At 40.1% G+C, this 23,876-nt stretch overlaps 1 protein-coding gene across 2 annotated transcripts in view; it reads right to left on the bottom strand.

The window, feature by feature from the left end:
• UBE2E2 (ubiquitin conjugating enzyme E2 E2) overlaps nt 1-22,945 on the bottom strand; it is a 256,777-nt gene extending 233,832 nt beyond the window's left edge. Inside the window, exons 1-3 of one of the 2 annotated variants that reach the window (XM_037143987.2) lie at nt 22,733-22,945; nt 16,349-16,532; nt 6,846-6,896 (exon numbers count right to left, since the gene is read on the bottom strand). In XM_037143987.2, coding sequence (XP_036999882.1) covers nt 6,846-6,896; nt 16,349-16,524 — 227 coding nt within the window. In that variant the 5' untranslated portion in view covers nt 16,525-16,532; nt 22,733-22,945. Of the gene's footprint in view, nt 1-6,845; nt 6,897-16,348; nt 16,533-22,516; nt 22,636-22,732 lie in introns of those variants that run through there. The other variant, XM_053669343.1, reaches the window with a different exon arrangement.
• Between the last annotated feature and the right edge of the window lie 931 nt (nt 22,946-23,876).

Here is a 23,876-nt window from a genome sequence, read left to right as displayed (position 1 = left end):
GTAAATAAGGCTATCAGCTTCTGGACTACTAACGTAAAATGGAGCACTTAAGATCTGCAGAGTCCACAGATACTGGTAGTTTCTACCAGCACACAGTGCCATCATTCTCCTAGTCTTGGTTCTCTAAGGGTCTGTATGTTTTACATCTCAGCTATAACCAGATCTTTAAGGATCAGGAGCTACACCTGGATGTCTTCATCTGGACTGAACTAGTACAAATCTAATATGAAGCCCTTAATAAATACTAAAGTGAACTGCAGAGGAACATGACCTAGAACTAGATAAAGTAATAGGGTCAATTTGGCATGAAAAACGGCAGACATCTACAAACACCAAGTTAAGAACTGTGAAATGTAAAGAAATCCTTCACCTGGACAAGTGCCGGTAAAAGTAACACTAACAAATACACACACACAAGCGCACACGGAAAAAGTGTGGCAGAGATCACTACACTCAGAAAATTACTTTTCAAAGGTTCCAGCTAAATACCGCCTCACGGAATTCAGAAACACGAGACAAAGTACAGATAATATTTGGGTTGCCTTGCGTGTTAATTTTTTCCTAATTTTTTCTTAACTGAATCACAAATAGTTAAGACACCAGTGTAATTTTGAGTTTATTTCTCTATCTACTCACATATGTGGAAAAATAAAGGATGAAAGATCAGAAAACCCGAGTTTAAATCCAAAATCAATCACTTCTGGTTGTGCAACCCTGAGCAAGTTGCTTAACCACAGGTGTCCCAGGGTTAAAAAGACTAAACAACGGTGGTGATGAAGGGGAACTTGACTTGGGATGGTGGGCACATAATGCAATACACAGTGTAGAACTGTACACTGGAAACCTACATGTTTGTAGTTGCCAGTGTTGCACAAAAAAAACTCAAGAGGAAAGACTAACGGACATCATATATGAAAATCCTTGAAAACATACAAAATGCCATATAAGTATTGCTACAATGACCAAAAAAAGAAAAACAATTAGTAACAGGAATTTGATTTCTGCACTGGTGGCTCCTTCTAGAGATCCCACCTATGTAGACACCACCCTCAATTTCTATCTCAGTGCCTACCTGTGATGCAATTTGGAAAAGCGTTAATCCACATACGTATTTTCCCTACTGACTGTTTCCATTACTGCAACCTGTAGAACACAGTTCCCTCTATCAAATGGCTCTTACCAACAGTGAGGTGAGACAATGGTTGGGTGTATGTCCCGTCAGGGCCTCTTCCATGCTGGGAATACCTGAGCTACTTTGTTAAGACAATGAAAAGCGAATCGGTTAGAGGATTTCCAGTTGCTGATTTAGAACTCACCACGAAGCTGCCGTAATGAGGACTATGTGGCACTGGCGTAATGACTGACATACAGAGCGATGAAGTAAAAACTGAGAGTTCAAAAATAAACCTTCACATTTGTGATCCATTCATTTTTCAACAAGGATGTCAAGAAAATTCAGTGGGGAAAATGGACTTTTCAGCAAATGGTGCTGGGATGTTGGTATCCACAGAGAAATGAATGCAGCTGAACCTCTATCTCATGCCACATACAAAATGGATCAGAGACCAACACGTAAAAGCTAAAACAAAAAACTCTCACAAGGAAAATATAGGTGTAAATCTTCAGCCTGGGATTAGGCAATGGTTACTTAGAAACGACACCAAACATACAAGCAAAAAAAAAAAATAGACAAATCGGACTTATCAAAATGTACACTTCCATACTTACACAATTGCTTGAAAAAACTATCCAAAGAATAAGAAAAAATATTTGCAAATTATATATCTGATACAGGACTTATATCGAAATAAAGAACAATTACAACTTTATAATGAACAGACAACACAATTTAAAATGGACAAATGATGTGAACAGATATTTCTCCAAAGATATAAAAATGGTCACTAAGCCTATGAAAAGATGGCAGTCATCATTAACCATCTTGGTGGATTTTACTTTAATGCACATCAAAACCGTACTGACATATGGCTTTGTACCTACTGGGAGGACCATCATTGGAAACAGACACAAGGACAATCGCCAAGGCCGTGGACGAAGTAGAAGTCTCACACCTTGATGGTCAGAAGGTAAAATGGTGGGGCTGCTGTGGGATACAATTTGGAGGTTCCTCAAAAGGTTAAACAAAGGTATTATAAAACCCAGCAACTCCACTACTACAGAAATAAAAACAAATGCCCACATAAAAACTACACACAATTGTTTATAGCATTACTTACAAGAGCAAAAAAGTGAAAACAACCTAACTGTCCCTCCACTGATGAATGGATAAATGAAATGTTGTATATCCATGCAGCAGACTATGGAGATAAAAGAAATGAAACACTGATGCATGCTACAACATGAATGAGCCTTAAAAACACTGTGCTTCATAACAGAAGCCAGTCACAAAAGACTAGGTACCGTGAGATTCCATTTATACAATATGTTCAGCACAGTCAAATCCACAGAGACAGAAAGTAGACAATGGCTGCCTACAGCTGGGTGGTGGGTGAGTTGGGAGGAAATGAGGAAGCAGTAACTGCTAAAAAAGGTATGGTCTACCTTCTGGGGGTGGTAATTATGTTGTAAAATTGATTATGATGGCTCACAATGCTGTAAATACACTAAAAGCCACAGAATTTTACACTTCACATCTCAATAAAACAGTTACAATTTTTTTAAAGCAGAGCCTGTGTTCAATGTATGCAGACCACTGAAATAGAGCAATAAAAAGTGAAAAAATGCTAGTATAACTGAACTACATTCTCTTTTTTAGTATTTCCTCATTTTACTTGCTCAATTACTAAATAAAAAATCAAAACCCAAAGGAATCATTTTACCAGTACTTTACTTTGAAAAAGTAGTAAGAATCTCTGTTCCATTTCCATGCTCACGGACAGTATCAGATCATATCAGAATTTGAATTTAGCTTCTCTGTAATACAGAGGAACAAGTTATCCTTGGGTGGCAAAAGTTTTTAAATTTTCATTTGGTAATTTTCCTAGCAGACTGTCAGTTTTGTACTAGCACCAAGGACACATAAATGAACACACTAACTAGCGCATTTAAAGATTTAAGATCTGTGCTTTCAGCAATCTGGAATGAATCCTGAAAGTCACAATATAGTCATTTACAAGGGGCAGCAGTTCTCCCTGTTAAGAGCTCTGTAGAGGTACAGCATGAATTTTACCCACTCAATCCAGCTAAGATGCTATGCAAGTGCTGAAACAGTGAGCAATGCTAGCCAACAGCCCAGCATCTCCAACTCAGCTGGTGGTATGAAAACATCTATGAGTCTGCGGAGACCTCAAAAGAGTATGCTTGCAAATCTTATGGGTCAATTATGTTATCCATGACAAGAGCAGAGGCCAAGCAAATATATTCCACTATTTATAGGAAATACTCAAGTATACAACCAAATTTCACCCAAATTATACATAATTTTCTATGCATATGGTTCTACAGACCCTATGATTTCAGGAACAGAAACTGTTTCCTTAGATGTATCATAAAGTCTGGTTTTTAAACATTAACTCTTATAATTTAAAAAAAAATCGTAAGTTAACACAGGTTTTAAAAAAACTATATAAAGGCATGTGTTTCCTATAAGAAATAACTCAACCTATTATCAAAGTATTTTGTGAATACTCTTTTAAAATAATATTTAGGTTCATTCAAAACCTGAAAAAATTAATCAATACTACATAAGAGTAACTTCCTCTAAAAATGCCTTCTAAAAACTTATCTATTTACACTGAGTGATGTAATTCAGGGAGATCTGATGCTCACAAGTTCAAATACAGATTTGCAGAATACTTAAACATATGCAAGTTAGTTCCTTCAATATGATTCTAAGAAGTGCTCAACTGGACATCATATAAGAGATAGACCAAAATTCAGAACCTGACATACACACACAACTGGGCTGTACTAGTCTGTTAAGGTTCCAGAAAATAAAAACAAACCACACTCTAAGTAGAATGCAACACCCACCCACTCCCACCGAGACAACCGATGAAAACCCTTCTCCACTACAACTGCCTGAACAGGTACACCCACAGATGTTCCCTCACACACAATCTTTACCTGTGTTAGCTCACAACCACCCAAGCCAACCCGAAGGAAGGGTTGTGAGAGGCAAGCGTTACTGGGAGAATACACAAAGGGAGTACTACCTACAGGAATGGGATTTTGATACCTTCAATTAGGCAGACAGCTTTAATTTACTAGACTGCTAGAAATTAATTCGTTAGACATTAGGACAAAGGTGCAATCAGCACAGAATTTTAAAAAATCAAGTATGGAAACATTGTTAAACTTTGTGCCAAAAATAAGCTGAACTAAAATTATACTCTACTTTCTTTTTCTGAAGATAGCAACCACATTCTCAATGAAACAGATAGGCAGATTTAGTATAAACCACAATCAAATATTTGACACCAAACAATCCCAAAACCACAGTAATCCACTTAACAAACACACCGAACACATCTATATTAAGAAGCATAAGCACACAGAGAATGCAGAACTAATCGCCACCTTCCAATCAGCAACAGCACAGAGGAAGTTTGCCTGCCAAGAGGCAGAACCCCACCTATGAAGGTGGTGGACACGATCTCTATCGCTGCCTGAGCCAGTGCCATCAACTACTCTGGATCAACCACAGACCTCAACCTCACTTTGAAAGCAAATGTACTGGCTTTCCAATCTTCATCCCATTAGATGGATTTCCTTGCAAAATCCCATAAACAAACAAATTAGTCAAAGCAGGTACAGGCACATCTCATTTTAGTGCTTCACTTTTCTGGGCTTCACAGATGCTTCGGCTTTTACAGATTGAAGGCAGGACTCTCCACCAGCAAAACAACTGTGACTTGTCTTATTGCAACACTCCCTTCATCATGGTGGTCTGGGACCACACCGGCAATACCTTCATGGTACACCTCATACTTTTCTACGATGTCAATGATATCTCAGTAAAACCGGGAGAGGGGAAAACACAACAAAATAGGTATCTTTCCTGAAACTGTCTGAAGAGTTTATTATGTGTGGCATCACATTTAAAATTCTTTACTTACAGAGAGCTGGTATAACCCATAATGATATCATTAACTAAAACTCAGTGAAAAAGTAAATCTCTGAATTTTAGATCACACTATAAGCTTTTCTCTTTCACTTTAAACAGAGTCATGGATTAATTATTTTATTTAAATAATAACCATTATGTAATCTCTCCAGACTTAAATTTTCAGGCATGTTCACAATATGTTGGTTTAGTCAAGGTTAAATGATCATCTGTAGTAAATCAAGGCTAAATCAGAGTCATGCATTATAAAATAATATACCCAATAGCAAAGTTGCTATCTAACCATCACATGATATTTTATGTGTTGCATTTACCAAAAATAAGCCTTAAACTCATTAAAACAAAGTAATTAGTTTATTTTGTCAATAATCTGTTGTCAAAATTTAAACAAGTATGTAAATTAAGTTCACACACTTACCAGTCATCTATTGTTTGTAAAAGGTTACAAACATAATATATGCTAAAACATAGTGTGTTTAATGAGAGATTCAAACAAAGCAAACATTGTGCTAAGTAACAGGGAATTTTAAGTTTAATTCAAACTGGAGTTCTTCTCCAAATCAATCCATTTACAGGAATAGACCACCGAAGCCTAAACAATGATCTGTCATCTGAAACAGCTTTGATGTGACAGTCTTAAGTGACAAAAAGCCTCCCTGTTAAACTGTTTTACCTATAAAAAACGTGTTCTATTGAGTGAAACATTCTTTGAACATTATTGCATTTATATCTGTATATGCCTCTCATGTAAAAAAATGTATTAGATTCACCAACACAATGTTATTAGAAGTTTTCCTAGACAGCACAGTTGTCAATTATCAATAAAGTCATCTACAAAATTTTCACTTTTATTAATATCTATAGTCGCTATCTTTACCTTCACATACAAATACGATCAGTAAAATCAGAAGTCAGACAAAACAATAAATTCTACCTGCATTCAATACTACAATCAGTTTCCTGTAATCTATCCTCTCACCTGCAATCCACATGGCCACCAATTTAAACTATAAAAACTCCATATTGGCCTGGCTCCAATGCTGACCTCAGATCAAAACAGAAAGAAATGTCTTAAACTAGCTAAACAGCCATCTTCCAATTACTGCACGAGACAGAAGATAAGAGTATAAACTGAAGGTTATTTTTCTCCTCTTCCTCTAAGTACCTGTAATCATTAATCATTTCCAGACAAATACTTGTACTTCCTATAGGTAAACTCTAACCAGAAAATTGATGAAATGTGGTCATAAAGGAGAGAGTGTTTTAAATTTAATATGAATGCCTCAAATCACCCATTCTCACTTAGTCACAACCAATGATTAGAAGAAATACTGTAAACCAGGAAGAACAGTTTAATGTTATGGCATTTAAAAAAATCAATTTCCAACAAGATAACAACTGAGTAATTATCAAACAGCAAATATTTTAATCACACTATTATTCTATCATTAAAGAAATCATTTAAGGCCCCAAGACCTCTTCTACTAAAAGATAACTGTATTTGTTACCGCAGAACTTCATTATCTTATCATAATTGAATTACTCTCATTTTGGCAACTCCAATCTACTAGTACACACACACTTTCTAAATACTCCATTTATGCACAGAAATAACTACCACCACTGTCTTCCACAATCATTTAAATCCAAACCACAACAGTATTTTTACTAATAATCAGACTATAATAGTTGCACATCAGACCAGCAGTTCAATTAGAACATCTGCAAAAGATGAGAACAGAAAGCCACAAGTACTTACCTGCAGTTGGGAGGAGGATCCAACGTAATTTCTGCGAGTTCTTTCTGGATTCTTTAAAGACAAAGGAAGTTATGTTAAAACATCTTCACTCTTTTAACATGTCATGAAATGTTACACTTTTACACTAATATTTCTGATGTATGTTTTTAATTTGAAATACTAGTACTATAAAAATTATCGCATACAGTAATGACCAAGTAGGGATCTCCACCACAGTTCTGACAATGCACCTGTAAAAGGTAACAAGATTAGCCACTGTCAGTGTGCGCAGCCTGGGGAAGCAGCACTGTGACTTTTAACTCACTCAACCAGTGAACTGGTAACACTAACCAAAATTTTTAGTTTAAATTGGAAACTCTTGCCACATTATTTATGGATCATTCCAACTTCTAATCTGGACATTTCGATTTAGGATGGAAAGATGATCAGATTAAGCTGAATCCTGAAGAAATGATTATCGGGATCTCATCCCAACACCTAAAACTGCTATGGAAACACATATGGTATTCCTCTCTGCAGCCCAGAGGTAGAACAGGTTGAGGCTTTCAAGTTTGACACTATTCCTTCTGCTAGAACTATCCTATTAATATGTAAATAATCATTTTAATGTCATTGCATGAATTTCATGCAAAGAAAAAAAGAACTTTTTTTAAAGGCTGCTTTTGCCCTGCATTATTTTCAAGTGTGATTTTTAAATGTACCTAACCCACTATATACATACACAAAAGCTTAAAGTGCTACACGTTTTTTTTTAAGACTATACTTAGCAAGCTCTTAACCATCACTCATGCATTATTAATTAAATGTAGGCTTTATTAAACCAAATACGAAAAACAATTCTCAAAGCGTATCTTCTCCTCTGCCTTGGTTTTTAAGAGAGACCCACCACTGCGGACGCCTGCTGTTGGTAATCACTGTGATGATATTCAGATGATGGCTGACTGAAGCACTCTAAGACTCAGAACTGGGAACGAAAACATTTACTCTCAATTTCACTTCACACCTTTTTCTTTTTCCCCCTTTTTGCTGAATTCATTGAGGTGACACTGGTTGACTAAACTATACAGGATTCGGGTGCACAATTCCACAAGACATGCATCGGGCGTTTACCCCCCAGGGGTGTCTCCGTCCATCCCTCCCATTTATCTCCCCACACCCTCCTCCTTCCGCTGCCCTTCTACATGTCTTCCAAGGCAACAAATGGAGCTACCAAAATAGATGGGATTCCTCCAAAAGGACCAGCACCAACCTCCTAAGGCACTGCATGCTAGTAATTTTCACTTCTCTCAGTCATGTGATGCAAGGTTGGAAAAGCATTACAGAGTAAAGCAGGACCAATAAACTCAAAGCCAAAAACGCTTTCATAGTAATTCTGCCATGCCATTGGGAGTTTGGGGGTAAAAAGACTGCTGCTCTACCTGTTCTCTCTCTTGGTCTCAGTTTTCTGTCCTATAAAATGAAAAAGTTAACTAGAACAAATTCTATCACCCCTTTTTTTTAAAAACATATGACTTCCTTCTAATATGGATTCTATGATGTGCTTACATGCATATAAGGCACGTATCACCCACAATTAAATGAAGAGAGTCTCAAAGATCCGATATAGGAGAACACCCCTTATTGATGTCACCCAAAGGTATAAAACAGGCCCTTTAAATGGGTAAGCCCAGGTTAGAGATAATACACCGAGCACACACACATTCACCTCCCACTCCCTGAGGACCCCAACTGGTGCAGAAAAGAATAATCAGTAAGGTGAGGGGGAGATCACCAATGAATGAGAAATTGCCATGTATTTCCGGAAGACAAAGTGGGTGGTGCAATTTAAACAGGCTGAGATGGCCAAGATGGGGGCGGCAGAGTGCCTAGATAATAAAGGCGTACTATTCAAAGGCTGGGGGAGAGAATGACAACCAGAAATCCCAGATTCACAAAACACCTCTGTAAGAAAAACCGCAGATCAAACATGAAGCTATCTAAAATGTACAATAATTTTAAGTAACAGATGTTAAGGGGGAAAAAAAGAGAGATTTGATATATTTTCCCTAAATGCTATGATTCATTGGGTAGCCTCGAGATCATGACATTGGACTTGTACGAAATCTAATCCGAATGTCCTGTTTGGTCTGGCAGCATGAGTATTTAGTTACTGTAAATGTCCAGACAATGTATTGGTCTCTCTAACAGATAAAGCACAGAATATGGTTTGCAGTTGCACTACACACTGTAAATGTTACTAACCTTGAAGATGTAAAATTAAGTGTAGCTAAAAGAAACCAGCTAAGAGTGGATGGAGGATGGGTGTGAGCACATGGAAGGAAGAATAAAGGTGCTAATATCCCTATTTTTCAAAGAAGGGGAACAAGAAATACTGCTGAAGTCTAAAGGAGTATGAGAAATCGTGACTCTACCTAAGAGGAGGAAAGAGAAAGGAAGAGCATGTAAATAAGCCACATCCTCAAATTTCATAGCAAGGAGGCAAAAGATATTCATGTTAACAATTCAACAGGCAGATGCAAGTATATTATTTAGAGTTCCGCACAAAACTAACTGAAGAACTAAACCCAGAGACAGCAAAAGAGTTTGCTTCAAGGTATAAAATTGGGTTAGGGAGGGTTGTTTGGACAAAACAGTTGCTTTCCATTAAAAATGTCTCTGTAACATTTAATTTGTTACTAAAAACATGAATAACTTTTACAAATTGTTTTTAAACTAAGAGGAACAAAAGAACAGGCATTCAAAAGAGCATGCTTAAAATGTCAAAGAAAACTATTTTTAACATAAAAGAACTTCTTCGGGATTTTTCAAATAACTCATCTTGCTTTATGCTTCCATTGTCCCTTTTGGTTTAAAAATTGACATGTCATAATTTTCTGCCATAGATTTTTATTATGGAACTTGAACCCCTTCAGCTTCTATAATTCCAAATCTAATTATCCAATACAAAAAGCAATTTACTGATAAACTTGACAACTCTGAGCAATGAGTCAATATATTATACCTAAAAATGGTTGTATTTCTCTTGACAAAAAAAGATTATACTAAGAATTGCTATTTAAACCATTGCGAGATGTCCTGCTGTTTTCAATGACAGCAGTTCACTTCTGCCTCCAAAGTTGTGATCAGAGCGTATATTAAGTTTCTCGGTCTTGGCATGTGGGGTAAGGAAGGCAGCTATTTCAGGCACTGTCCCTTGGGTGAGGAAAAATGAAAAAGTACCAATAATTCACACTTGCAGGGACTATCAAAAGTAAATTAATCTCATGGGACTCTCTACGTATTATACTGGTTTATCAGTCCCCATTTAAAAGATAAAGAAACTAAGGCTAGTTCATCGTAAACTGCTAAGATGAAAGGCAATTATCTTGCTAAAGCAAAGAAACAGAAAGACTTCTCTCTCACCAGAACTTTTAAGACAAAATTATTTCTCTAGACATAAATCAACTAGGCAATTGCCTAAATTTCCCATTTCTGCCTGGCAGTGCCATTTCTATGGTTATTATATACAGAATTCGGCAACTGCACATAAGTTTCTGGAATAAGTCAGAAGCAAAACACTGACTAAATTTCAGTGTCTAAGGCCTCACGTGATACCTTAACTGTTCCAGAAATGGCAATACTGCCTGTGACTGTCATTTGCTAAAAAGACAGGGTGGGGAGGAGGGGCAGATAACAATCATGATTCATTGAGATGTAACTGAAGAATATGGTAGCAATATTATACAAAACAGAGATGACTATAAAGCTCCCATTTCAGCGTCAATATTAGATTAATAGTTCAGAAGAATGAAGCAGGATATATGTAGTGACATGTTTGAAACACACACACACATTTCAGGTTAAAAAAAGTCAACTGTCCTGACCAGCGTGGCTCAGTTGGTTGGGCATTTGTTCTGCAAAGTGATGGGTCACAGGTTCAATTCCCAGTTAGGACACATGCCTGGGTTGTGGGTTCAGTCCCCAGTTGGGCAGTGTAGGAAAGGTAACACATCGATGTTTCTCTCCCTCTCTTTTCTCTCCCATCCCCTCTCTCTAGACATTAATAAAATCTTAAAACAAAAAGAAAATTCAGTAACTCGCTCAGGGCCAAGTAGAACATGAGTATATGAACATGAGGGTTTACAAAGGAGTTTCCTTGGCAGTCACTTTAAAAACAAGACAAAACCCCTTCACCCCACCTAGATGACTTTCTACACTGTCCTAAGGAATGCATTCCGCAGTCTCTTAAGAATCTCTACTCTCTAACCAATTGAATCAAATGGTCAAAACATCCAAAATGAACTTATTCTCAGGAAAAAAACATCACGCAATTACTTCCTAAATTTTTTTACATCTCATGGCGTCCTCTGAATTAACCTAGAAAGCACAGAGTCTTTGCAGCAAATAATAAGCCCAGAGTTTAATTCTGAACGGTGACCCAGTAGACCTCTCCCTGCCAATCATCCACACACGGGATGTGGTACAAGAGCCCCCTGTGGATGCCTGAAACCGCAGTTCCAAACTTTGTGTGTACTAAGTTTTTACCTGTACATATATATCTATGATAAAGTTTAATTTATAGATTGGAGAGTTTCACAGGTAAAAGATTAGTTCTTACCATGATCTTAACCTCAGCAAATGATGTTTTTAAGCTGGAACCTTTCACCTTTTCATTTAGAGGAACACTTTATAGCTTTTCCTCAGCATATCCAAATTGCCAGCATCCCTACTCTCGCCCTTTGGGGCTATTATTAGTAAAATGAGGATGACCTGAGACAAGCACTGCGATACCGTGGAGAGTGGACCTGATAACCTAGGTGGCTAAAGTGACCAATGGGCAGGTAGGGTATACTGAACGAAAGGAGGATTAATGTCCCAAATAGGAGCGAGATTTCATTACTCAGTACTCAGAACAGTGTGCAATTTAAATTTTTGAATTATTTCTGAAATTACCCACGTACTATTTTTGGACTGTGGTTGAATGCAGGTAACTGCAACTGCAGAAAGAGAAACCACATATAAGAGGGAACTACTATGTACACAGCTGACCTCTGGACAGCACTGCGGCTAGGGGCACCAACCACCTCACTGTCAAATACCCACGTCTAACTTCTGACTCCCCCCAAACTTAATTACCCTCACTCAGTATGTGCAGGGGATTGGTTCCAGGGCCACTTCTCATGTACCAAGGTCCATGCACGCTCAAGTCCCTATACAAAGGGCACACAGATCAATCAACGCATGCCTTCCGCATCTGCAGCTCCCAACTGTGGAACAAAAACAGTACAGTATTTATTTTTTAAAAAATCCACATATTAGTAGACTCAGGCAGTTCAAACCCATGCTGTTCATGGGTCAACTGTACTAGGAATCTGTGATTCTAGGAGACCACTGATTTTTTACGATGCTCTCAATTAAATGATTGTACACATAAACTGTAAGATGCACCCTGATTTCAGAAACATTAATGAGTTTTTAAAGGTACATTTAGAATCAAGAAAATACAATAATTAAAGAAGATTGCCTGAAAGAATAGTTCTTCACTCTCATGTGGAAAACAAGCTTAGATCATCCCATATAATAAAAGTTCACACTGGAATACACTAGAATCCACCTTTCGACCTAACTAAAACTTAAATAGAATCTACAACTAAATATCATTCCTAGAACAGTATTATATTGGGTCCAATAAACTCACAATGCCTACTCTGAAAAAAGTTAATTTGAAATAAATATGATTTGAAATTCACATTTACAGATGTGTCAGCATGTGAAAGAAGCAGAACAATTCAGTGAAGAGCCCCAAGCAGGTGTCTGATGGAACTGATTAGTCAATTTAATATCATCGAAATCTGTCACTGCAGAAACAGTCCAACCACACACTTGCAAATACAACAAGAGTGATATAGGTATGTTTCTACACCAAATCACTTTTTAAAAAGTGATTTTATTTATTTATTCTTAGGGAGAGGGGGAGGGAGAAAAAAAGGGAGAGAAAGAAACATCAATGTGCGAGAGATACATGATAGGTTGCCCCTCAAATGCCCCCTACTGGGGACCTGGCCTGCAACCCAGGCATGTGCCCTGACTGGGAATCAAACCGGCCCTTTGATTCTCAGGCTGGCACTCAATTCACTGAGCTACACCAGCCAGGGCTCTACACGAAATTATTAATTTTACAATTACAGTACATTTCATGCAATTGAGCACTTCTGTGCAAAGTACTTTATAGCTATTAGAGAGTGTATATAATTATAGCACCTGAGTGTTTCCAGTTTAACAACAGCATTATGTTCTCAGAGGTTAATATACACTTTATTTTCCTAAAGTTTATTAAATGAACTTGAAAAATGTTATTGAAGACTTTAACGGGCACGAAATCTACATGTATGACAGTATCAGTCACTGTGTGTGACATCTTACTATGTGCTACATAAATGCTTTATCCCAGTCAGCCCTCACAAAAGTCCTCTGAAGATGGTACTATTATTATGTCCATTTCACAGAAGAAGACACCGAGACACAGAAATGTCCAATTACATACCTGCCACCACCAGGGTACTAACTGCCAGAACCTACACGTGAACCGCAACCCTACTCTGGAGTCCAGCTTCTTGCACTGCCTCTGCTTAACTACCTCCCATAACACGACACTAATTGGAAAAGACTTCTCGATTGAATAAAAATCAATTACCAGTAATAAAGTATAAATTAGATTTTTATTTTGAAATGACCTCTCACTTTTAATCTTCTGAACATATTAGTACCCAGATCCTACTACCCATGGAAGTTCCAATCCCTACAATAAACTCAAAAGTCTAAGGCAGCCAGCAAATAAATCTTGTGACCCTACTATATGCTTCGCACTGTAAACACAATGGGAATGACAAAAATGTAGGGCCCTACCCTCATGAGTCCCAATTTCTTTCTCAGTTCTGAGAACTTAAGCAGAGATGGAGAAAACACAGTAATAACTTCCCTATGAACTAAATTGGGGGGAGGGACAAGGGAAAAATTAAGCTTTTTATTTTTTACTTAAAAAATTAACAGTGAAGCAGCATTTTTATATTTAAAACAAATGGTAAATGACTATGTCACTGTCACTGATAAACCTCCCAGAGACCACCAAGAGGGAGGTCATGCATGACAAACAGAAAATCCGATTCACAAGAAAGAATCTGCCAGTGGAGGGACTCCTTCAGCAAAGAAGCAACTCAAAAAAATACATCTTTCACCAGTGCAATATCAATTTCTATTATTGACAATTAAGTACACACACACCACCTGAAAATTAGGGTTTATCGCCTACCTAAAAGGAGGGGACAAAGTTTGAATATATAACCTACATTTTGTACACACTGTAATGAAATGAAGTAAAAGATGGCCCGGGTAAATACTTGAAAAAGTCTGTGTAATCCTCACTTGCACACATTATACAGTTCACTCTCTTTCATAAGCAGATCTCTGATACACAACCCAAGAATGACTCTGAGAAACTGAGTGGCAGTGCTGCCAGCATGGGGAAAGGCAGGGCCTCACGAACACAGACAGGAGCCTTTGCTGCTGGCAGGCACAGGTGAGCAGAGCGCAGACCTGGCGGAAGCACTCTGCAGATCCTACGTGCCACGCACCGGGACAGCCCATCGGCTCCCCATTCTGGCAAACTGGACAGGCCCTGCAAAATCCCTCACTATCAGAGGACGAGGACTGAATTAGAGTTTCCTCTTTCACACTGGGCCCCAATCTGTACTTGAATATCTTACCCGTCCACACCCGAACTCCTTTCTTTCACCTAAATGTGGTATTATCTCCATTACCGTCTTTCTAATCCATCCTAACTCTAACTCCCCATTTCCCACCAGCAGATCATTTTGTGTTGTGGCCACGTAGCTGAGGGGCAGGGTGAGCCAACTGAGGCTCTCTGAACCTGCGCCGTGATAACAAAAACAAACTGAACCCTCTCCCCAGCACTAGCGAGAGGTTTAAAAGTTTAAAGTTCAAGAATGATTTTCACACAGTTCCTTCTGCAGAGGTCAGGAATCAGCAACACTCTTCTGGAAAGGGGGAACTGACTACCTTAGTCCCTGAGAATGCTCTGCTGACCACTCCTGAGCATTCCAGCATCTCTCCCTAATGAGTCACCTCCCCCCAGGGGGCTTGAGAAGGCTCTTCCCTATCCTGAGGATTGACTAGGCCGGACGAAAACAGGCTCCACTAGACCATAACGGTTTTTGACCTTTGGGAAAGAAGTTCTCCCTACCAGGGGTGTCCAACCTTTTAGTGTCTCTGGGCCAGACATTAAATACAGTGGAAGGAGAAGAGTTGTCTTGTGTCATACATTAAATACACTGTGACACATAATCACAAAAAAATCTCATAACGTTTTAAGTAAATGTATGATTTTGTGTTGGGCCACATTCACGGCCATCCTGGGCTGCATGTGGCCCATGGGCCGAGGTTTAGACACCCCTGCAACTCTCCAATAAACTTGAAAGCTGTCATTAGCTTTCAGACAATCCACAATGCCTAAAACTTACAGAATGCTTTTATTTATACTTTCTATTTGATATAAAAAGGTATTAAAATAAAACAAGAATATTAAATCACAGGATCACGTCTCTACTAAATTTAATTTTCCTTTAAACTACTGTTCAAGAGATACTTGATCAGGCAGCAACATTAAAGCACAGTCTCTCTGCTGAGTCCAACAACACACCAATGATCGTAAGCAACTGATGGAGCAACAGAGAACCATTCAAATATCTACCCTCCAGACAGATCCGTTTTCTAGAGAAAATGAAAACTGGTGCCAAGACTGACCCACTGCCTAACATAATAAAACCAAGACGCATTTTTTTTGGTGAACTCCAGCATTTCTTACTTTACTAACAGGGAGAAAGAGAAAATATACTAACGTTGAGTAACTATCTCAATAGATTCCTACACTCTATTCTGTATTACAGAACAGAATAAAATATTTATGGTCAAGTAACTATAAATCAAACCATCACACTTTTACATATGTTTTCCTGTTTATGCTCACCCATATAAACACACACAAGCACACTATGGATATATATTTTATTAGCTTGCCATGCTATTTAACTGACTTTAAATACCAAAAAGTTCACATTGCCTATAATTACAACTATGTAAAAGAACCTTTATTTAAAAAAAGATTTTATTTATTTATTTTTAGAGAGGGAAAGGGAGGGAGAAAAAGAGGGAGAGAAACATCAGTGTGTGGTTGCCTCTCGTGCGCCCACTACCGGGGGTGTGGGGACTTGGCCTGCAACCCAGGTATGTGCCCTGACTGGGAATCGAACCTGTGACCCTTTGGTTTGCAGGCCCATGCTCAATCCACTGCGCTACAGCAGCCAGGGCTAAAAGAAATAATCTTGAAGAAAAACCCATGAACTTCATAGTCCACATCCCCTCCAAAAAATGATTAAATGCAACAGAAAGATAGAACTTAAGACAATAAACTGATACCGAAAATAAAAAGATTATTATAACTAAGGTACCTTTTAGCACTAGTTGACAATTTAGCAGCCGTTTTGCTGGATATTTTCCCCTCCTTTTTCTTGGGCTGAACTTGTTCTCTTTCTGGTTCTTGCTGGACACTTTCCCGTTGGTCTCCATCAGAACTTCCTCCACTAGTGCTTGGGCTGTCATCAACTCTCTGTGCCTCAGTGGACATCTTAGATCCTGGTTTGAAGAAGCAAAAAGCATTTATTCAGTTGTGGGAGGACTGTAACGAGGTACCTCAAACATGGACAGGAAATGAGCCTCAAGTTAGAGCAAGTAAAGCTAATATAAAGTAAGTTGGTCATTTATTTACAAAGCAGCTTTGGGAATTAACAAAACTTTTCCTTCATTCATTCAAATGTACTACGAAGAGAAATGAAAACATATAAAATACATATACAAAATGTTCCCAGTAACATTATTCATAGAGCCAAAAAAGAGGAAACAACTCCAATGTGTACTGACTGATGAATGAGTAAACCAAACATGGTCTAGCCACACATATAAATACTATTCATCCAGATAAAGGAATAAAGTATAGTAGCTATATGATACAACATGGATGAACTTTGAAACATTATGCTAAGCTAAGGAAGCTAGTCTCAAAGAACCATAAATTGCACGATCCCATTTATAGGAATAATCAGAATAGGCAAATCCAGAAACAGAAAAAAGTCAGGAAGTGATTGGGCTAAGTGATTACCAGGGGCTGAGAGTAAGGAAGTAAGGAAAAGAACTGCTAATAGGCACAAAGTTTCAACAAAATACAAAGTTTGGAAATTAGATAATTATGATAATTAGAAATTAGATAATACAAAGTTTGGAAATTAGATAATTATGATGTTGCACAAATGGGCATATTCCACACACCACTGAGTTATACATTTTAAAAGGGTGACTTTTACAGTGTGCGGACTACAGTCAGTAAAGCTGTCACACACACAAAAAGAGGAGAACCTACTCCCCACTAGACTCTGTCGCAGTCCCCTTGGTCCTACAAGCAGAAGTTTGGTCTAGTAGGTAAGCCGACTTGCTAAATAATAACAGGACATTTAGTGAAAAACAGAGACACAGGAAGAGAAAAATGAGGGATACTTTCTCATCCACATACAATCAACACATGCTCAGGACTGGGCTAAGGTCAAAAATCCTCTCCACTAATCGATTGTTTTCAGTAACCTTTGTGATAGCAGAACAGAGGCCGGCGTGGTTCTAAACAAAAACTGAACTGTACGACAGTGTCGGCACTGCTCCCCCGAAGTATCAAGCCACCACGTTTCACAGGAGATGGAGACTGCTGAGGCACGGGAGATTTTGTTCCCCACAGTCTGAATGAGATCTCTCTCAAGGCTTTCAAATTCTCTTCGCTCCTAGTTCATGCTCCCCAAACAGGTGATTACCAACTCAATTTCCTCAACACCTTGATACGTAGGTAGCTGTTATAAACTGGATGGCAGACATATAAAAACGCAGTAAGTGAAAAGGAATATCCCCTCTCATCTGTCATTCTATCATAATCAATTTCTGAATTTCATTACTATGAATACGTCCCGTAACATCCAACCAGCTTGCCCTGGCTGGTGTGGCTCAGTGGACTGAGTGCCAGCCAGTGAACCAAAGGGCTTCAGGTTTGATTCCCAGTCTAGGGCACATGGCTGGGTTGCAGGCCAGGTCCCCAGTAGAGGGTGCGCGAGACGCAACCACGCACTAATGTTCCCCTCTTTCTCCCTTCCTTCCCCTCTCTCTCTAAAAGTAAATAAATAAAATCTTAAAAAAAAAATCCAACTAGCTTAGAGCATACCAACACATCTAAAACCAAACTGACAAACTTCATGTCTGGATTCTAAAGGGCCTTGTGCTCACTGCTACTTTCACTTAAAAACTACTCTGAGCAGTGTAGCTACATTCTCAGACACCTCTCTTTAAAAAAAAAACGGAACTACCTACCTGTAAGAAGTGACATTAACACCATAAAATAAACCTTTAAAAACAGCAGATAAACGGAACAAATTCCTTTCGAAAACGGCACCATATTTCTCTTAATCAAATTAGGACTTGAGCCCTGGCTGGTGTGGCTCAGTAGATCGGACAGACACAGACCTGCGAACCCTCAGGTTTAATGCCCAGTCTAGGACACAGGCCTAGGTTGCTGGCCAGGTCCCCAGTAGGGGGTGCGCGAGTTCCTTGCCCTCCCTTCCCCTCTCTAAAAATAAGCAAAATCTTAAAAAACAAAAATTATGACGTGAAATAAACTATATTTGACATGATCAAGAATGATAAAGGTTACTCAAAGCACTGCTTTTTCTTAGTCCAAAAGTATAGCTAGTTGACTGACAAAAATTCATCAGCACCAAAGATTCAACTTGTAGCTTGCTCTATCAAAGGGATTTCATATTACAGACATTTAATGAATTGAAACTTTTACGGTAAGATAAATCAAAAAGCACTGCAAGAGAATGGAACGTTCAGGAGGCACAGAGAGGTAAGAGAATCAAAAGAAAATACTGAATGCTTTCAATGAGATATGAGGCAAATACACCACCAACACCCCTTCAACTCCAACGGCTCCCATCCCCCAAGCCAAACAAAAATAGATCTGCCCAAGCAGTTCTGAAAGTGTCAGGGATATCCGACTGCCTTTCTACCTAGTCCGTAAATGGAAAGCGGCAGACTCCACAGCTATGACATCTTTGATGAGCACTAAACTAACTTAATAGAATGCGGAAATCTTGTATCAGTATGTTTCGTCTCTAGTTTTAACAGCCCTAACATATTTCTTGTTTTTTTCATTTTAATGCTCATCCTTGGACTCAGCATTTTTTTTCCAGTGTACTTCTTTCAGTTAAAATGGATCAGAAGTTAAAAATCTTGTGTGCACATAAGAGTATTTAGAGAGAGCAGACGTGCATGGGAGTGAGAAAGAGGACAATTCTCGGGGAAAAGCGCTAGGATGTAACCAAATGCTGCAGGTAATATTTTGAGAGATGCGACATGAGTGAGACATCATATTATGTACCTTAAACCAGAAGCAATCCATTACATGACAAATACACTGAAACCTAAATGAAATAATTTTTTACTAAAGTTGGAGCTTCGGTTTAATAAACCATGTCTATAGTTTTAGTTGTATATTTCATGATTTATCAAGCTACACCTTCTCCTTAATATTTTTATTTATGTGAATTTACATACTATCTAATAATGCCATGAGTAGACAATTACTTATAAGTCTATTTGGTGATATGATTAATCTGAGCTATAAACAGAAACCCAAATTTCATAAAATGTTCCAAAATAGCTGGGGACTAAAATTACTCTCACCAGACAACTATTAAAAATACTAGTTAAAATACCCAAATAGCTGTACAACGTCTACGGTTTCACAATAAAGAAAAAAATTACTTCCACTTTTGACTTAAGATATTTTATTCAACCAAATTTTAACACAGGGATGGTACTGGTTTGGCCAAAAAGTCTGTTAAGTTTTTTCTGTGAAGTAAAAGATGCAGTTTTCATTTTCATTTCCAGCAATAACTTTATTGATTTGGGTATTTTGAGTATGTCAGCTATCTCTTGTTATTGGCTTCTAGTGGATAGAGGCCAGGGGTGCTGCTAAACATCTTCCAATGCATAAGACAGCCCCACAGCAAAGAATTATTTGGTCAAAATGTCAACAGTATCGAGAAACTCTGCAAACCACTTTTGACGTGCTCAATCTCTATACAATACACAAATCTTGTGTGTGTGTGTTTCAGTTGCATTTTTACCTTTTTTGAAATAACAAAGCATTATCCACCAAAAATGTTGCGTATCTTCTTCTACCTTCCATATTAAAATGCCATATAAAAATTCACCAATTTTGATAAGTTTTTTAAATGTATGCTGATATGACAACTATCCTAATACATTCTAACAAAATTGTTTCGAATGAAGTTAAATACAACTAAGCACTCTAGAGCCGTCCTACAGAAAACTAAATGAACTTTTTGGCCAACCCAGTAAATTCATCTGAGGTCACTAATAACCACTGCAGAAACTTTCTCAAAGTTTTCATATCTTCTTCAAATATCAAAAGTAAGGCCAATTTCTGCTGGGAGACAAAACCAGCAGAAATCTGTCTTACTTTTGGAGTATGGGGGAAAAATTATTGTACCACTCACTGGCAACTAATTTTTATGAAGAAAAAATAGTTATAACTATTAAGCTGGTGTTTTTCTAAAGTACAAATGAAAATTCCTGAGTTAACTCTTTAAATGTTACCTCCTAAAGCATCATTTAAGAATGATCTTTAAGATTAATTTCTAAATAATTTGATCCAATCATCTAATCTAGAGGGAAGATAAATTTAAATCCCAGCATTATGAACAGAGCTACTCATCAGTGATAGTTTCAAAGATATGAAGATAGTTCAACTTAAACTTTTACTTTGGCCTCAATGTAAACATTGGTTTCTAAACATAAAACAGTAAGGTAGACCTTCTTCAAACATATGTTAAATTAAGAGTTTCGATACTGTTCATTCTTTGACAAACAAATTACTTAAGCTTGAATTAGATATGTACTTGATGTTGGAATTACAGTCCTGGAAATCAGCAACATATAGTGAATGAAACTTACATATTCCATAAAAATGAAATAATTTGATCATAAATATTAGGGATAACATAAAAGCAACTACATTCACTCCACGAATCCGGATTACTGTCCAGATAAGCTTCCCAACTGTATCTCAAGGTATAAAACTGCAGAAACAAGTGTTCGTTGGAGCTTCACGGGGAAAACGCTTAATTCTGTGATTTGATATCCCTCTATTTGTTTTCCTACTCACATTTCTAAACTTTTGTAAATAATTTATAGTATATGCCCAACATCTAGCAATATCCAGCTTTTAACTTACGTGTAAAAACATTCACACAGGAAATAACTGAGGGGCACCTGATTTTTGAGAAAGGTGCCACGTGCTGCGTAAGACAGACTGGGGTATGACATTACATGAAAACTCTCCATCCTGGGCATCTGCCCATACACCAGGGAGCATCCAAACTGTCTGAATGAACACAAATATTGAGATTACGAGGTCCAGAGTGAATTCACACATATTCAAAAACACACTTTTTTAAAGAATCAGGGATTAAAAAAAACAACTGAGAGCCTCAAATGTTTCTAAAGCGCTGGATTATCTGAAGGTAAACCGTAGCCCTTCCTTTGGGACTTTCAGATAAAAAATATTTGAGCAGACTCTCAAGTATATATACACAATACAAAACGATGAATCCTGAAAACATGTAAATAGGTCTAGCAGCCACCCAACACAGGATGATGTCTTTCTAAAGCGGCCTTAATTTCCTTAAGAGAAGATGGATTGGACATTTCTGGTTGGTTGTAAGGGGAAAAAAGCCACGCGAAGCTACGCTTTATCTTCATTAGAAATGGTAAAGGGCAAAGGGATCAAAACATTATGAGGGAAGAGAGGGGGAGAAGTTGAGGGTGGGGGGCGCAGAGGGAATCCAGTTTCCATCCAGGCCAGTGGGGGCTGCAGAGAAGAGACCGGAGAAAAAAATGGGCTTCGGCTCCAAAGTGTGACAAGCGCTAGGCTTCACAAAAGACCAATACAACACACACTCCACCCCAGTGCACACACAAACACACCCCACAAGGTCTTCTCCGGGCGGGCCACAGGGGTGCAGCGGAGGTGGCGGGGGAGGCAGACCCGGCACTCGCCAGGAGAGACACCATGTGTAGCAATTATGCAATTAGGGAAAATAGCAAAAGATCAAGCTGGGCACTTTTCCGCCGTGACATTTATCCTGTACTTTTGCAAAGACTTAGTTCCAGGATGCGGCTGGGAGAGGGAAGGGGCTGGGAGGGTAGCGAGGGATGGGGAACTAAGAGGAGAAGGGGGTGGAAGACGGGCAGGGAGAGAAGCGGCAGAGGGGGTGGATGGAAAGGAGGGGGGGAGGGGTGGAAAGGGCGAGAAACCGGGGCAGGAGGCTCGAGGGAGGGGGTACCGGGAATGGGGCACGCGGGGGAGCCCGGAGGGAAGGAACTAGGGCACCAGCGGTGTAAGCAGAGACCTGCGACGTGGAGGGGAGGTGGGGGGGTCGCCTGCCAGAGAGGACGCCCGAGGGCAGGGTGGGGGGCACCAACGCAGCTGGGGAGAATACCTGAAGGTGGGGTGTCCCTGCAGGTCATGGGGCTCCCACCCAAGCGCTGGGAGAGAGGGCTGCGGAGGCGCGGGTAGAAAGAGGAGGACAGGGGAGGCCCCAAGTACTGGGTGTCCCCGCAGACCGTCTAGTCACCGAAAGCCGGACCACGCACCACGCATCGGACCGCCCGGCCACGCCTGTCCCTGCCGCGCTCGCGTGCTGGCCCGGACTCACCCTCGGCGCCGCTGCCGCTGCCCCCAGCCGTTCCAGCTCCGGCTCCCAAGGCTGCTGCCCACGGCTGCTGTTGTGGACGCCCCTGAGTCCTGGAAAGTGAAGCCACCGCCTCCGTGTGAGCCACTGCCGCCGCCCGGCCGTCCGCGCGCGCGCCCGTGAGTGCGCGTGCCCCGCGCCAGCCCGGGAGAGACCGCGAGAGCGCGAGCCCCACGTCGGCTGTGCCGCGGCGCGCCTCCGCCCCGCCCCTCCTCCTCCCGGCGCGCCGCCGAAAGGGGGCGGGGGCGGGGGCGGGCGCGCGCACGGGCGGGCAGCCCAGAGGGCCAGGCGGGGAGGGGGTGGGGGAGGCGGCGTGGAAAAGTAAAGTGACAGCTGAGTCCCGAGAGCAGGCAGTGGCTGGCGTGGGCGAGGGGCGGGGTGGGTGAGGGGTGTCCCACATTACAGGAACGGCAGAGACCGGGAGAAGTGAGGGAAACAGAGGGTGACGGGGCGCCTTGAGGGAGGGGACGCGGGGACCTTGACGGGCACGCGCATTAAAGGGACATGCTGGCTGGGGGTGGGAGTTGCCCTCAGACCTAGCAGGGGCCGGTGTTTTACCCCCATCCACTGCAGCCCTTGGCGTCACGCTTGCCTTGGAGCTTTCGCAAAGTGGCTGCTGGGACTGACCATGTTGACACATGAAACAAAACTCGTGCGTGGTGCCCACATGCACCCAAGACGGGAAAACTTCGCGTTGGCCTGGAAAGTTCACCCAGGCTAAGCCACACTCTGCACCGTCCACTGCAACACGAAGGTCTTTCTGCCTTTTGTCTCGGCCTGGCCCAGACTGTCCAACAGTAGCCAGAGCTGGGGTCCACTGAGCCTTAGGGTATGGTAGGAGGGGTGGGAAAGCAGCACCATCGGAGCGAAAGGAAAGCTGCCTTCATGCCCATTTGAAGGGTATGGGAACAGTAGCAGTTCTGCAGGTGACCATAGGAAACTTAGGTGACCCTACTATCTTCATTTGCGAATAACCATTAGAAAAATAATGAAAAACTATGCCTGCATTGCAAACTCGGCTCCCACAAAAATTTCCCCCACTCCAGCCCCTTACCGACCAACTGGCTGCTATTGTTGCTACTAAGTCTTTCCCATAAAGAAGGTGCTG

Source organism: Artibeus jamaicensis, unplaced genomic scaffold, assembly GCF_021234435.1.
Source record: "Artibeus jamaicensis isolate MK-2021 breed Jamaican fruit bat unplaced genomic scaffold, CSHL_Jam_final contig_519, whole genome shotgun sequence".
Taxonomy (NCBI): domain Eukaryota; kingdom Metazoa; phylum Chordata; class Mammalia; order Chiroptera; family Phyllostomidae; genus Artibeus; species Artibeus jamaicensis.
The sequence above is the reverse complement of the archived record's forward strand: the minus strand, read 5'-3'. Positions and strand labels throughout refer to the sequence as shown.